Raw genomic sequence first — 16,821 nt, forward strand, 5'->3', positions numbered from 1 at the left:
TAAAGTGGGATTTTAAGTCAATGTAAAAATCTTAGTCAATTAAACATGGGTGTTAAGAAACAAAATTAACCTAATACATATTATAAAGACCACCTTCAGAACTCATGTTCAGGCATGCATATACATATAAACATAGCCTCACATTTTACATCTCATTAGTAGGATGGTATAGAGGCAGTAACTATTTCTCCTTTGACATTATACTCTTAGTTTCTAGCCCACTATCTTCTTGCTTTATGTTCAGTGTCTTCCATCTTGTTGATGCTAAAGGAATGAAGCTCCCAAGATACTGGTGGTGCAACTATGTATGGCCTGCACAGCTGTTTGTCCTTTGCCCGCTCTGACTCTGTTGCAAAGAGGAACTGCAGTCTTTACATTTCCCTACATCAATGGGAGCACTGTTCTTCCCAGTATGTAAAGCATAGGCTTTATGCATTCCACTTTATGCAATGATGCATTTCCAGTATCTGAGGACTTTAACAATTGTCCATAAATATCAGGCAAATTGGGCTTTGATCATCTACCATGATACCTCAGAGTCTGTATTATAGGTGTGAAGATTTAGTGGCACTGGGCCATACATCTAGTAAGTGAATCTCTTCACTGTTTTCTGCTCAAACAGAACAAACTAAATCAAATTGTTTTCTCCCTAAGAGCTCTAAGATTTTGAAAAGAATACAACTGATGTCCCCTGAAATCTATATTCTTGGTTGAAAAATCAAAAGAATACTGTTTCCATGCCTTACATGGTTGCTCTAGGTTACTTCCCTTAAGATATAACCAGGATGAGTTTAGAAAAGTAGTTTCTAATCAATATAGTAGAACTCTCCCCTTCTGTGAACTAGACACTATTTCTTTTAATGCAGCTTAAGATGGCAACAGATGGGATATGGCATTAAACACTGCCAGATGTTTCATGGTGTATATTCTGAGAGTCATCACTGCAACTCATGTAATTCTAAATGGAAGTGTAGATCACAGTTGCTATGTATCCTAACAGTTCTATTTTCATGCCAAATCATTGTCAATCATGGCACTTAACTGCCTGGTCTATATTGTAGGTCTGAGAAAATTACCTTTACTTTCTCTCATATTGATGATCTCTCATAGTGATCATTTCTTTTCTTTTTAAAGATTTTATTTATTTATTTGACAGACAGAGATCACAAGTAGGCAGAGAGGCAGGCAGAGAGTGAGAGGGGAAAGCAGGCTCCCTGCTGAGCAGAGAGCCCGATGTGGGGCTCGATCCCAGGACCCTGGGATCATGACCTGAGCTGAAGGCAGAGGCTTTAACCCGCTGAGCCACCCAGGCGCCCCAAATAGTGATCATTTCTTGCCTTATAACTTCTAAAATTATCTATTTTCCCTTGTACACGGGACCTTAGCTAGTACTATTTTTATATGAGCCAATGCCTTTTTCTAAATATGTTAACTAAAAGATGTCCTCTTTTAATTTTTTTCATTTAAATTCAAATTCAATTAATTAGCATACACTATATTATTAGTTTCAGAGGTAGGGCTCAGTAACTTATCAGTCTTATATAATACCCAGTGCTCATTATATCACAAGCCTTCCTTAATATCCATTGCCTAGTAACCCCATCCGCCAACCCCTCTCCCCTCCAGCAAACCTCAGTTTGCTTCCTATGATTAAGAGTCTCTGATGGTTTGTCTCCCTCTTTGCTTTCATCTTGTTTTATTTTTCCCTGACTTCCCCTATGATCCTCTGTTTTGTTTCTTAAATTCCACACATGAGTGAAATTATATGATAATTGTCTTTCTCTGATTGACTTATTTCTTTTGGCATTAATACCCTCTAGTTCCATTCATGTTATTGCAAATGACAAGATATCATTTTTGATAGCTGAGCAGTATTCCATTGTATATATATATCACATCTTCTTCTTAATGGGTGATGATTATTAAGGAGGGCACTAGTTATGATAAACACTGGGTGTTATGTATAAGTGATGAATCACTAAATTTTATATCTGAAAAAAATAATAAAAGATGTCTTCTTAGGACAAATGCTTTTGAGAAAAATAGCCATATTCATTCTTCTAAACAACAATCTCTTTAGCTCTATCCAATATGAAAACATACGTGGGGAAAAATACTTAATTTACTTATTCTAAATTACCTTAATATCCAATTTGTTGGAAAAGCAAAAAGCCACCTTAAAATTACATTTTAGCTGTATTAACTATAAATCTGATAGTTTCAAAATGATGTCTGAAAATTTTCAGAGAGACTTTTATCAAGTTATTTATCATAAATTACTAAAAATGCTGGCAAAATGTATGCTTTATCTCCTAACTCCTTTCTACCCCTCTGCTATAAAGCAGGATGGTGATTGTCTTATTACAGTCAAAAGAATGCAGAGCACAAACATTATATGATTCTAATAACAACATAAAATAGTCTGAGTAACTTTTTTGGATAATATTATTTTCAAATCTTTATGTAATTGTACTCAGTACAAAATAGGAGATTCATTTTTCCTACAAGGTCAATTAAATATGCAATTAAATGTTATTCCCGCATGTCTTCCTCCCATGGCTGTCAGTGCAAATTCTCCAGGGTACCGATTTGTACATTGTACAGAATCATTCATGCGAACTGTATTCCAAATGGCTTTAAAATATTAAAAGTTCCGTTTTACAATTTCTTTTGCTCAGTGATCAGTGTGGTGAATCTTCTTTATCTTGATAAAGGTCATAATTTTTTTTATTCTTCAACGTACCTGATTTTGTGGGTTGTAGCAGGAAGAAAGAGTGAAGAGGAGAGAGCAGGTCATGAAAAGAGAGCACAATCAACATCAAGAAAGAGATGATATTTAAGTAGAATTAAATAAAATTCCCCTCATTCTGGGTATTTCTTTCTACCCTTTGTAGATGGCCATTATTCATGACACAACAAAAATGTAAAGAACGGAACCTAAAAATAATCAAATTTTGTCTTTATAATTTCAAACTTCTGTTCAGAGGAATAGGAATGATTTTTATTCAGAGTCAATATATTTAGGAGAAGTTTTGATCAGTAGAAAAAAACTTAAGTTTCCTTACTACCTTTCCATCTTCCCAAAGAGGATAATCCTTTTGCACTGCTGGTGGGAATGCAAACCAGTGCAGCCACTCTTGAAAACAGTATGTGGAGATTCCTCAAAAAGTTAAAAAGAGAGCTACCCTACAACCCAGCAATTGCACTACTAGGTATTTATCCAAAGGATACAAACATAGTGATTCAAAGGGGCACATACACCCCAATGTTTATAGCAGCACTATCCACAATAGCCAAAATATGGAAAGAGCCCAAGTGTTCATCAATTAATGAATGGATAAAGAAAATGTGAGAATATACATGTATACACATATGTATGTATATGTATATATATATGCGCAATAGAATATTACTCAGTGAATGTGTATATATGATGGAATATTATTCAGCCATAAAAAAGAAGGAAATTCTACCAGTTGTGGCAATATGAATGAACCTGTAGTACTTATGCTAAATGAAATAAAGTAGACATGGGAAGACAAACACTGTATGTACTCACTCATATAAGGAATCTAAACAAAACAAAACAAAAGTCAAACTCATAGAAAGAGTAGAATGGTGGTCTCCAGAGTCTAGGTAGTGGAGAAAAATGGGAAATGCTGGTCAAAGAAAGGGTCAAACTTTAAGTGATAAGGTAAATAAGTTCTCATGCTTACTTCAGCAGTACATACACTAAAATTGGAATGCTATAGAGGAGATTATCATGGCCCCTCTGCAAGAATGACATGCAAATTCATGAAGCGTTCTATATTTTTCCACTTTCTTACAGCACACACAAAAACACATTCGAAATGGATGAAAGACCTACATGTGAGACAGGAAACCATCAAAACCCTAAAGGAGAACACAGGCAGCAACCTTTTTGACCTCAACAGTAGCAACTTCTTACTAGACACATTTCTGGAGGCCAGGGAAACAAAAGCAAACATGAACTATTGGGACTTCACCAAGATAAAAAGTTTCTGCACATTGAAGGAAACACCCAACAAAACTAAGAGGCAACCTATGAAATGAGAGAAGATATTTGCAAATGACATATCAGAAAATAGGTTAGTATCTAAAATCTATAAAGAACTTATCAAACTCAACACCCAAAAAACTAATAATCCAGTTAAGAAACAGGCAGAAGACATGAATAGAAATTTTTCCAAAGAAGACACCCACATGCTAATGGACACAAATAGATACTCAACATCACTCATCATCAGGAGAATGCAAATCAAAACTACAATGAGATATCAACTCTCACCTGTGAGAATGGTGAAAATTAACAACACAGGAAACAACGGATTTTGGTAAGGATGCAAAAAAGGGGGAACCCTCTTACACTGTTGGTGGGAATGCAACCTGGTGCATCCACTCTGGAAAACAGTATGGAGGTTTCTCAAAAAAGTTAAAAATAGGGGCACCTGGGTGGCTCAGTGGGTTAAAGCTTCTGCCTTTGGCTCAGGTCATGATCCCAGGGTCCTGGGATTGAGCCCCGCATCAGGCTCTTAGCTCAGCAGGGAGCCTGCTTCCTCCTCTCTCCGCCTGTTTCTCTGCCTACTTGTGATCTCTGTCTGTCAAATAAATAAATAAAATCTTAAAAAAAAAAAAAAGAAGTTCAAAATAGAGCTACCCTAAAACCCAGCAATTGCACTAATGGGTATTTACCCAAAGGATACAAAAATATTGATTCAAAGGGACACATGTACCCTGATATTTATCACAGCAGTATTCACAATAGGAATATTATGGGAACAACCCCAAGGTCCATTGATTGATGAATGGGTGAAGAAGAGGTGAATATGAATATATATATATATATATATATATATATATAGAGAGAGAGAGAGAGAGAGAGAGAGAGAGAGGGAGAGAGAGACATCCAGATATATACACACACATAATACTCATCCATCAGAAAGAATGAAATCTTGCCATTTATAACGATGTGGATGAGGTTAGAGTGTATTATGCTAAGAGAAGTAAGTCAGTCAGAAAGACAAATACCATATGATCTCACTTATATGTGAAATTTAAGAAATGAAACAGATGAAAACGGTGGAGGGGGAGGCAAACCATATAAGGGACTCTTAGAACAAACTGAGGGTTGCTGGAGGGGTAGTGGGCAGGGGGATGGGTTGAATAGGTAATGGGTATTAAGGAGGACACTTAACTGTGATGAACACTGGGTGTTATTCATAAGTGATGAATCACTAATTCTACCCCTGAAACTATTACTACACTGTATGTTAATCAACTGGAATTTAAATAAAAACTTGAAACAAAACAAAAAATATAGGGTGAATAAGTTACTGGGACCTAATGTACAACACAGTAACTATACTTAATCATAGTGTATAGTAGACTTGAAATTTGCTGAGAACAGATCCTAAGCACTCTCACAATGCATATACAGAAAAAGGTAACTATATAAGGTGACAGATACGTTAATTAACTTGATTGTGGTAATCATTTCATAATATATACATATATCAAATCATCACATTGTATACTTTAAGTATATACAATTTTATTCATCATAATACCTCAATAAACCTGGACAAATATCAAATAAAGGTAAAAACAGGGGCACCCACATGGCACAGTGATTGAGCATCTGCCTTCAGCTCAGGTGATGATCTTGGGGGCCTGGGATCGAGCCCCACATGGGGCTCCCTGCTCAGTGGGAAGACTGTTTCTCCCTCTCCCCCTGCCACTTCTGTTCCCTCTCTCTCTCTGTCTCTCTCTCAGTAAATAAATAAAATCTTTTAAAAAAATAAAGGTAAAAATAATAAAATACAGTGATCAATGTAATAGAAATATATGAAAACCTAGATAATATAAAAATATTCTAGGGAAATATAAACTAGCAAGTGGCCCATCATGAAGAAAACCATAAAATTAAAGAAAGAGTAGTTAAATTTTTAGAACCACAAAGACATCAGACTTACTAAGCTTTTTTTAAAAAGTTAATTTCAACTGTGGGGGAAAAAAAACTGCTTCAATATATAGAACAGAAAATAGACAATTTCTCATTTTTTAAGCTTAGTAATGTCTGTGATCCCCAAGAAAGAAAAGCACAAAAAACCCAAAAACATAGATTAATCACACTTAAAACACAGAACCGAAATTCAAACATAGTATCAGCAAATCATAGTCAATATTTCATTTTAATGACCTCATGACTAATGTTTAATCTCAAAATTCAAGGACAGCAAAATTTAAGAAAATTCACCAACAAAGTTAATTCATGAAAATAATGTACCTAAATGAGAAAAAACATAACTAAATATAGGTCAATATACCATTGAATGATATCCAGCAATCATTCATGATTTAAAAAAAAAAACTTGGCAAACAACTTTCATAAATATTTCTACCAAATATGTACAGCAAATATTTATACAGCATAGGATGCAAAGTCTAGGATAATTTACATTAAATTCAGAAATTTAAAAAGTCATCTCTTATCAACACTACTAATCAACCTTATCCTAAAAGTTCTGGCCACTGCAAAAGATGAGAGAAAAAAATAAGTGGGGAATGAATGCAGAAGTTGGAAAATATTAAATAAAATATTTTCGGTGGTTATGATCATCTATATAATCAATCTAAGATAAGCAGCCGACAAACAGGTAGATCTAAGGAGGGAATTCAACAGTGGCTAAATACAAGATCAACATAGAAAACAAAACAAAACAAAACACCTAATAGCTACCCTGTATAGCAACAATGAATCATTAAAAAAAAAATTATTCAGGACTATGAAATTTGGAACGGACACATTTAGATGGATTTGAATGAAACCGAGAACCATGAACTTTAAAATTACCTTAAGTCACACTTGCCAAATGAAACCTCCATTCCTCTCTCCTATCTAAGGAAGTCAGCCCTTCCTCTGTTTAAATATATATGTATATATTTAAGGCGACTTCCGGGTGGGACTTCCTGCTTCGGTCCATTGGACCATGCTCAGTCATATTTGGTTCCGGTTCATCTGAGAAAGGCAACTGGAAGCACTAGGCAGAGACCGTTGCTCCGGCGGTTTTTTCTCTAACCGAACGGACGCCATTTTCAAGGTTGGGGCGTAACTTTCTGCTTTGTAGAAGCCGTGTTACCTCAGCTTTTTTTTTTTTTTTTTTCCCCTCAGCTTTATTTTTATGTGGTGTCCCTTTGTGTGGAGATTTGGTGTCTGACCGTGGCGTGGACAATCTTTTGCCTCATTTTTCCTCACACCCTCTGAGGCGCGCCCTCTCAGGGCCTTGATACTGTAGCAATGGCGGAGGCTGGTGGACAGACCGCAACGGATCCCAACCGCAACATTGTAACCTTTGAGGATGTGTGCATATACTTCTCCCCAGAGGAGTGGGAGCTACTTGATGAAGCTCAGAAACGCCTATACTGTAAGGTGATACTGGAAAACTTTCTACTGGTGACCTCACTGGGACTTCCAATTTCCAGATATCATTTAATTCCCCAACTACTGTCAGTGAGAGAGCATGGGGTTCCTGCAAACGTAGCCATAGCTCCAGCAGGAGCAGGGAGAATCAGGGGGAGCCACAGCCCTTGTCAAAGAGTAGAAAATGAAGGCGCATCTTCTGAGCAGGGTGTTTCTGTAAGAGAGTCACAGGGGAAAATTCTCAGCGTGGGTCCTTCCATCCAAAAGAGCCACCCTTGTAACACGTGTGACCCAATCTTAAAAGACATTTTGCATCTGTCTGAGCAGCAGGTAACAACATCCCTTGGGCCTCACTCACATCCATGTGGGTCATGTGGAAGAACCTTCTGGGTCACTGTCAACACTGACCAGATCCCAAAGCAGGAGAGTGAAGAAGTCCCTAGGAGGAAAAAAGACCAAGATTCCTTTGTGAAGAGCCACAGAAGCTACAAGTCAGAGAATGCCTTCACTTGCAAAGAGGATGAGAAGGACTTCGTGGCCAGCTCAAGACTTGTCCAGCACCACGCCACTACAGATGAGAAGCCATGCGACAGCATCCAGTGTGAGGAAGCCCTTCACACTGGACAAAAAGATTACAAGTGCAGTGAATGTGGGAAAGCTTTTAGCACCAGAGGCAAATGTGTTAGGCACCAGAAAATCCACTCTGGAGAAAAGCCTTATGAGTGCAACGACTGTGGGAAATCTTTTGCCTGCAACTCCAACCTCCAAATACACCAGAGAGCTCACATGGGATCAAGGTCTAATGAGTGTGCTGAGTGTGGGAAATCTTTTGTCAGAAAATCTCATCTTATTCAGCACCAGAGAATACACGGCGGAGCAAAACCTTATGAGTGCAGTGAATGTGGGAAAGCCTTTGGCCGCAAAGACACACTTACTCAGCACCAAAAAATTCACAGTGGAGAAAGGCCTTTTATGTGCAGCCGATGTGGGAAAGCCTTTCTCCGCAAAGATGCGCTTGCTGAGCACCAGAAAAGCCACACTGGAGAGAGGTCTTACGAGTGTGATAGATGTGGGAAATTCTTTAGCCACAGTTCCTACGTTAAAATACATAAGAGAATTCACAGTGGAGCGAAACCTTATGTGTGCGGTGAATGTCGGAAAGCCTATGTCAGTCACTCCCAGCTTCTTCAACACATGAAAGTTCACACCACAGCAAGGCTTATGGATCAAGTGAATGTGGGTAACTCTCTGGTGACAAAGCCAACCTCATCATGCACCGGAGACATAACACCAGAGCAAAGCCGTATGTGTTCAGCAAACGTGGGAGGGCCTACAGAAGGCCCTCCCACCAGGCTTGGCACATAAAAGTTCATATCAAAGAAAGGCTTCCTATGTGTGTAAGTTTTGCTGATCCTTTAGCGACATCTTTTAAGTTCATTTAGCACCAGGAACTTCACACCAAAGGGAGGCCTTAATAGAGCAGGGAATGCGCTTTCTCCTTGCTCAACATAATATGACTCATAAAAGAGAAAAGCTCCGAAAGTAGCCTTTCAGATGGGGTCAACATCCCGAAGTTGAACTTCGTACATCCAGACATCCATGCTGGGGAGGCATCTACAAGTGCCAGGTATGTGGGAAAGCTTCAGGACCTCCTTTTACATTTTCTGAACTCCCCAGGACCTTCACCTGGCCTGAGCTATTCCATTGTCTGTGTCTGTTGCAGAGACCACTGCACCTCTGTCAGTGGTCAGGGCCCCACACCATGTGGCTGTCACGCCAGTGTACTCAGGCAAGGCACACCTCCACCCTCCCTCCTATATCCTGGAGGGAATCATGAGGGATATGAACCCATTAGGGATCCTCACTTCCTACCTGCAGATGGTTTTGGTGTGGATATGACCCAGCACCTGCCAAAAAGATCTGAGCTGGAATCTGCTGCAGTTTTCCAGAGGTTTTTGTATTCCGTGGGCAGTACTGACTCTACATGAGATAGCTGAGATGGATTTCTCCAGCCTCCAAATCACCCAGCCTTGGAACTGCCTGTCCCACCCTGATCTGCTTTGTGCCCTGAAGAAAGCCTTATTTTAAAGCCCTTGTTCTGTTCACTGTGCGGGTTGGTTGAGAAAAGAAATGGGCTTTTGAGCTCGTTTCTTCCCTTCACACCTGTATCCACGGGTGTTGAGTGTTTTCCACAGTCAGGAACAAAACTAGGACTGTGGGCTAAATAGAGTGTGCTGTCCAGTTCGGTAGGCACTAGCCACAAATGACTAGTGATCCCCTGAAATGTGGCTGGTGAGAGCTGAGATATGCTGTATGTATAAAATGCGCACTCAATTTCTAAAACATAGTATGAGAAAGAGAGAGAGAGGGTGAGATAGAATGTAGAACATCTCCTTATAATCTTTATTCGACTACATATTAAATTGATAATATTTGGGGTATATTGGGCTAAATATGTTATTAAAATTTTTAAATAGAGAGAGAGAGAGATGAGCTTTGCCAACATGAAGAGAAGAGCACTTTTTGTGGCAGCCCCAAATTTTATGTGCATCACAGAAAATGGCAGGATGGCAAAGAACAGCTCTCATTTAATTTGGCCTAATTGGCAATGCAACTCCAACCTCCTTTCCTAAACCTTCTTAGGAAAAATGATTCAGCCTTGTGGGACAGATCTTATGACCTAGATGTCAGGATCTCCTACGAGGCCTAAGCTCGCCTTGATAAAGGGGTGAGTGATAAGACAATCTCCATGTGTTCTGGGAAGAGCAGAACTTAAGTCCATTTTTCCTAGGGGTTGTCACACATTCCCCAACACTGTTGAGCTCTAGCTATCCGCTGAGATGTACCCAGAAGTTATCAGCCTCTGTGAAGTCCAAAATTTGGGAGGCAGATAAGACATTCAGAGGCTAAGTAGGAAACACAATTGATATATATCTTGTTCTGATGCATAGAATGTTGTCATTTTTCCAGCAATTCGACTTTATTAAGGGTAAAGATACTAGTTTTTTTTTCTACTTTACAAAATTTTAAGCATTAGCACTTAGTAAGGCTGACTCTGGTAAAGATTGTTTTATTTAGATATTCTAATGTTAACTTGATTATAACTTATTTAGAGAACTCTTTCAAAACTTGATAGTTAAAATATACCTTTAAGATTAAAAAAAAAACACAATATAGAAATAGTACAGAAACCTTGATTAATTAGGGAGTGGTGGAGATTGTGGCAAACTAGAGGTTATGTGACTGCTCTGAAGGGCAGACGTAAATTTCATGTTAAAGGTTAAAGGTGTGGCTCTGGGTTAAAGGTGTTCAGAAATTCTTAGAACCTACAGACCTCTTTATCTCCTGTGGCAGAGGTCAGTATCAGAGCAAACCATCAAAAGGTTTTCTAGATTCCTATACTGCCTTGTGCTGTTGACCTTAGGCCATCACTGCACAGGCAGGTACCCCAGAGCAGGGAAGAGAGAGACTGCAGTCTCAGATAGGTCTTGTGATCCAGCCAGTGTTTGGGTGAACATGGTATTAATTGTTCTCTAGTTTTTATTGCCACTGAGGCAGGGCTGACCCTACCAAGATATGAGAAGTATGAAATAGTTGAAAGAATATAGGGTTGGTTGATTTCCCAAAAGAGATGGGAGATCCATATTTTTATATGGTAGCATTATATCTCTTAATAGCTTTATTAGCATATAAGTGGAATATAATAAGTTGCACATATTTAAGTTGTACTGTTTGATGAATCTTGACATATGTAGACATCTGTGATACCATCACCATAAGTAAAGTAATGAGCATATCATTGGCCCTCAAAGTTTTTTCATGTCGCTTCATAATCTATTCCTCTTGCCCCTCGGTAACCCCTCATTCTTATTCAACCATTTATTTGTTTTATTTCACAGTACTTTAATTTGCGCATTCTGGTATTTTACAAAATATATAGTATATAATAATACATAATAAATAATAAAGCCAGTATAGCCTTTTTTTAAACCTTCTTTCAGTAAACATAATTGCTCAGAGATAAATTATTTCTTTCTGTTGCTAAGTACTATTTCACTGTGTATGGATGTAATATGGATATAATACAGTTATTCACCTATCAATTGTTGGTGGCCATTTGTTTCCAGATTCTAACTATTAAAAATAAAGCTTATTTGAAGGAAAAAAAGAGAATCTTTAATGAATTTACAGAGGCAGTTGCCTTGCAAAAGAAAGGCAACTCTTCAAAAACAAACCCCTCCACTCACATTGTCTCCCCATTGCCCTTGAGGAGTCAGATTCTAGCATGGTCTCGGGAAGGATTTCAAGATCTGGGAAGGAGATAGCACTTACATCCAATGTCATTGCAAACTGTTGCTAATTTGTGTAAGCAAAAAATCAAGAAGTATTGTGGGAATGGATATTAAGTTTGCTAGACCAAGGAGAATAGAACACAAGGTTAAACTAGGTAACATTGATCAAAATAGGTAAACTTGGACCACCTGTGTGGCTCAGTTGGTTGAGCATCCAACTCTTGATTTGGCTTGGATCATGATCTCAGGGTCTTGGGGATCCAGCTCCGAACAGCACTGGGCTCCACACTTAGTGGGGAATCTGCTTCTCTCTCTCTCTCCCTTTATCCACCCCCCATTCTTCTCTCTAAAATAAATAAATAAATCTTTCAAAAATGATAGGTAAGCTTACCTGAGGTTTGGCCTTCATGGACGAAGTGAAGCAGATGCAAGCAGATGTAACAGTTTGCTAAAGCCTGGCCTGAATGGTGGCCTACATGAAAGAGTTAAAATGCCCCAGAATTTCCCCAGGACAATTTTCCTGTATCTCAGAGATATGACTCCTGGGCAAATTACATCTCCAAGTTTTTGGTGCTCTGGTTTCCACGTAGGTTTAGCCAGTGGGAGGCACTTAAGGGAGATTGGAGGGCAGAAGGTAAGGAGGATTCAGGTTTCTTCTCCCTCTGTGCAGCAGCTGGCCGCTCTGGCAACATCTGCGTCTCCTATTCTTCCAAACAGTCTGACCATGGTTCCCACATTTAGCAGGCGATCTTGAGCCCTGGACACCATCAACACCACCCTAGGTTTGTCGCTCTATCCCAGGGGTGGTAATTGTTTCCTGCCGATACTCATGTCCGTGTTGCTCCACCTCCCCTCATTTTGGGGTTCCCAACACATCGATCAACGAAGTGGCCAATTTCTTGGCTTAAACTCCTTCTATTTAAATACTTCACTAAGCTATTTTTTGGTCAAGTCCTATTTTTCTCTAGTTACATGCTAAGTAGTGAATGAGTATGCTGAAAGAATAGGAAAAAGGTGTGAGTGAGAAATGTGAGAGCTAAACATTTTTTAGGCAAGGTTTCTGTAGAAATCAGATAGCTTATTCAAAAGGTAGTTGAAGAAACTGTAATGAAAGGGTGATTTATAGAGTTGAGAGGAAGATTAAAGAACTCAGTTGAATGGCGATGCAGCCAGAGATGAACAAGAGTATGAAGCTCTTCCCAGCCTCACAAGACAAGGCAAGAGAGAGAGCAGCGTTCCTGGAACTGACAAGATCTGTAACTATGGGAAAGGGTTCCCCAACAAGAGTTGTGGCTGTAAGTAGGGCAACATGGCCACTATTAAACTGTACACTGGCAAGGAAGGATCATCCAGAAATGGGAATAGACACCTGACCTCTCTCACTCCTGACCTTAGATCCTGTTCCAATAGCTGTTCTGTCATTGACAAAATGCAATTAGAAGCCAAAGCTCAAGGGGGCTCTGGCGATCCAGTCCACAGGGGTCATCCTGTCAGCACACAGAACAGAGAAGAGAGAGACAGAGTCTGGATCCAGAAAAACAAATTGAGATGGAGTAGCATAACCAACCATTGAACTGAAAGCTGAGGGTGCTTGCTAAAACCAATAAATCGAAAAAGAGCCATAATAGTCTGTGTCAAGGGAAAAACACAGTTTCCTCACACACAGCATTTCTGACACTGGATATATAGGTTTCTTTTCCCACACAGACCGACTCTCTAACACCAACCAAATGTCCTGTGAGTCAACTCAATAAGTACTCTAACTGGAGTTAGCAGAGACACCACCTGTTAAGGGCTTAGTCCCATAAACTGCTCCCTACTTCAGATGCTAATTGTGCATAGTAGGTCCACAGGGTACTCAACGTCTGTTTGACTTGGCTTCAAATCAGAGGTTCCCATGACCCCGTCCTCAGGTTTGATAGTTTGCTGTAAGGGCTCACAGAACCCAGGAAAACAGTTTACTTACCACAGTTTATCACAAAGAACATTTTAAAGGATACAAATGAATAGTCAGGTGAAGAGAAACATAAGGCAAGGTCGAGAAGGGTCCCAAGCATAGGGGACCCTTTCTGTCATTGTGGAGTTGGGGTGTGGCACCGTCCTAGCATGTAGAAGTGTTCACCAATCTGAATGTACCTCAAGCCCCATACTTTTGGGATTCTTACGGAAGCCTCACCATGTAGGCATGATCCAATCATTAACTCAATCTCCATCCTCTTTCTCCTTCTGTGGATAGGGAGTAGCACTGAAAGTTCCAAGTTTCTAACCCAGGGCTCAGTCTTTCTGGCTTGCCAGTCCCCATCCTCAAGCTATCCAGGAGCCACCAAGAATTGCCTCATTGGAACAAAAGAATACTCCTATCACCCAGGACATTCCAAGGGGTTTGGATGTTCTGTGTCAGGAACTGGAGTTAAAGACCAAGTATTAAAAGAGGCTCCTAGTGCTCTTTCCAGGAAATTTCAAGGGCTGTAGGAGCTCTATGCCCAGAAACGGGGGCAGAGACCAATACATATATTTTATATTACATCACAGTATATTATATATAAAAATAGTATAGCTAAAAGAGTTGAAAATGATCACTACTGAAAGTAAGATGCAAACAGTTTTTTTAAAATAAATCATAATGAAATATTTGAATATTTAAACTGTGTGTGTGTATACATACTGTTTTGTGTGCTGGTCTCAGCTAATCAACAACTGATATTGTGGCTGGACAGGTCCTTATGGTTATTACGATTGCAAGCTGCCCTTCAGCAATAACTACCAGGAAACTCTGAAAAAGGAAAAAAGGTTTATTACCTACAGATCCTGGAAATTACATGGCACACCCAGGGCCACATAGCAAGGTCACAGGTAGTGAGAGAGCACAGGCCTGGGGTTCTGCATTTTGGGGGGTCAAGGATGGGAGCCTAAGGTTTCACAAGCTCACTTTTAATTGGTGAATTTAAAAACATGCAAGTGGGGAGCCCTTGGGTGGCTCAATCAGTTAAGCGCCCAACCCCTCATTTCAGTTAGGGTCATGATCTCAGGGTCATGAGATCAAGCCCCATACAGGCTCGGAGCTGGGTGTGGAGCCTGTTGGAGATTCTCTCTCTCCCTCTGTCTCTGTGCCCCCACAAATCCCTCCCCCACCTCGGGTTGCCACACATCATGCACGTGCTCCCTCTCTTTCTCTCATCTCACACACACACACACACACACACACACTCAAGTGGGGGAATTTAAAGCAAGTGGCCCAAACCAAGATCTCTAAAACAAGGGAGTTGCATGAGTGGCCTGGCTCCTTATCTGATCCTATGACTGGCAATGTGTTTATTCAAGATAAGTGTGGTTGAAACTGAGGCCTCTGCAACCAAAGCTTAAGCCAGGCACTTGCATTACAAAAAAGGGACAACCAACGGTCAGGGTTTATGCTTACAAACGTATACACAAATCATATATGTATTCTTAGGAGAAAAGTGCTGTATTCCGTTTTGGCTGGGACAGTCCCAGTTTGCCTTGTTGCTGCCATGTGATGGTTCACAGTGCTCTCCTCTACCTTCTGTGGTAGGCTGACTGATGATAACCCCTCTCCACGGCAGCCTCATCATACTACCCAGAACCTGTAAATGCTACCTTAGATAGCGAGGGGAAAAAAGATCTTTGCTTACGTAGTTAAGGTAAGGATTTTGAGATGGGGAGCCTATCCTGATTTATCCGGGTGAGCCCTCAATGGGATCCCATGTACCTTTATGAGACAGGCACAGAGAAAAATAGGACAAACCCACAGGAGGAGAAGGTGATACCACCATGGAGGCAGAGAGGGGAGTGAGGTGGTCACACAAGGAATGTTGATAGCCACCAGAAGCTGGAAGAGGCGAGGAACAGATTCTCCCATTCAAGACGGTGGAGCGGAGGGAGCAGGGCTCCACTGACACCTTGATTTGAGCACAGTGAAACCGAGGTAGGCCTTTTGGCCCTCCAGACTGTGGGAGAACAAATTTCTGGCTTCTTAAGCAAACCGAGTTTATGGTAATTTGTTACACCGAGAAACGAGCACACTGTCAAAAGTGCCACATTTTGGAAGGTAAATTCTATGTTCGCTCTATATCTCAGCTAGTTCACAATTTCTTGGCTGTCCTTTTAGCCGATCCTACCCATTTCCCTTCACTCTCAGCTAATGAATCTAGTATCTATTTAAGCACTAAATGGACGTGTTCAGATAACAAATTTCTCAATGTCTGGCCTCCAGTTTACCCATAATTTGCATGAATATTAACCTTCACCTACTTGTTGCTTCTCTCAGAGGGAATGTTAACCTCACATTTTTGCTCTCTATTTGGAGGCAGATTTGACATCTTCAGATTACTGAAATGTTCTTTCCTAAGTAACCACGAAGCAGGAAGCCTGGACAGCGGTCACAATCCACTCAAGAAGGCAGATTGCAGAGGAAGCAATTATCTGTGAGATAGACACAGAAAGCCGCTGGCCCACACAGCACCTGTTGTGTGAATCCTGGTTGGTGCAGGCCAGCACTAGGGTGTGTGCTTATGGCCACTGTGCACCAAGCCGTCTTCATGACTGGATGCAAGAGCCCTAGATAGACAGCAGCATCATAGAAGACAAAGAAGGAAAAGTGTTTGTTAATAGGTTTGGAATTCAAAGAAGAGAGGTTGAATTTGAGTCACTGATAAACATAGATATAGAACACGAGGTGGGAATAGCTGATTACAAAATTCCTCATGGATATTTACTCTGAACTTCAGGCACTATAGAACTTTCTTCGGGATGAGTGGGCACCAAACCTTCTAACGCAATATCTTCCCAATGTTTCTGCTCACTTCTTCCTCTTGCCTTATCTCATTTCCTCAACTGCCCAGATTTCTGTGTGGGAATCATAACTTGGTAAAACCTATAATCTCTTCCTGATAGGAAACATTCAGATTTGACTTTTTTTTTAGATTGTCTATTTAAATGCAAATCCATTAGCTAATTTTAACTAATTTTTCAACTTTATGCCATGTAGATGCAACTTAAATGTAAATTTCCTAAATTGGAAAAATACAATTAAAATAAGAAAATTAAATATAAGACAGACATATCCTT

General features: G+C 39.9%; 1 protein-coding gene and 1 non-coding gene across 2 annotated transcripts; both read left to right on the top strand.

Annotated features, from left to right (window-relative positions):
* The first annotated feature begins 3,712 nt into the window (after window positions 1-3,712).
* Window positions 3,713-3,815, top strand: LOC132007917 (U6 spliceosomal RNA). Its single transcript, XR_009401471.1, has one exon. It is a non-coding gene; the product is annotated as a U6 spliceosomal RNA (small nuclear RNA).
* A 3,506-nt stretch (window positions 3,816-7,321) lies between these two features.
* Window positions 7,322-9,432, top strand: LOC132007175 (zinc finger protein 772-like). The gene is made up of 3 exons (XM_059385276.1): window positions 7,322-8,747; window positions 8,972-9,071; window positions 9,168-9,432. Exons 1-3 carry the CDS (start codon window positions 7,322-7,324, stop codon window positions 9,430-9,432), a joined length of 1,791 nt encoding a protein of 596 aa, XP_059241259.1.
* The last annotated feature ends 7,389 nt before the right edge of the window (window positions 9,433-16,821 follow it).

This window comes from Mustela nigripes, chromosome X, assembly GCF_022355385.1.
Source record: "Mustela nigripes isolate SB6536 chromosome X, MUSNIG.SB6536, whole genome shotgun sequence".
In the NCBI taxonomy this organism is placed as follows: domain Eukaryota; kingdom Metazoa; phylum Chordata; class Mammalia; order Carnivora; family Mustelidae; genus Mustela; species Mustela nigripes.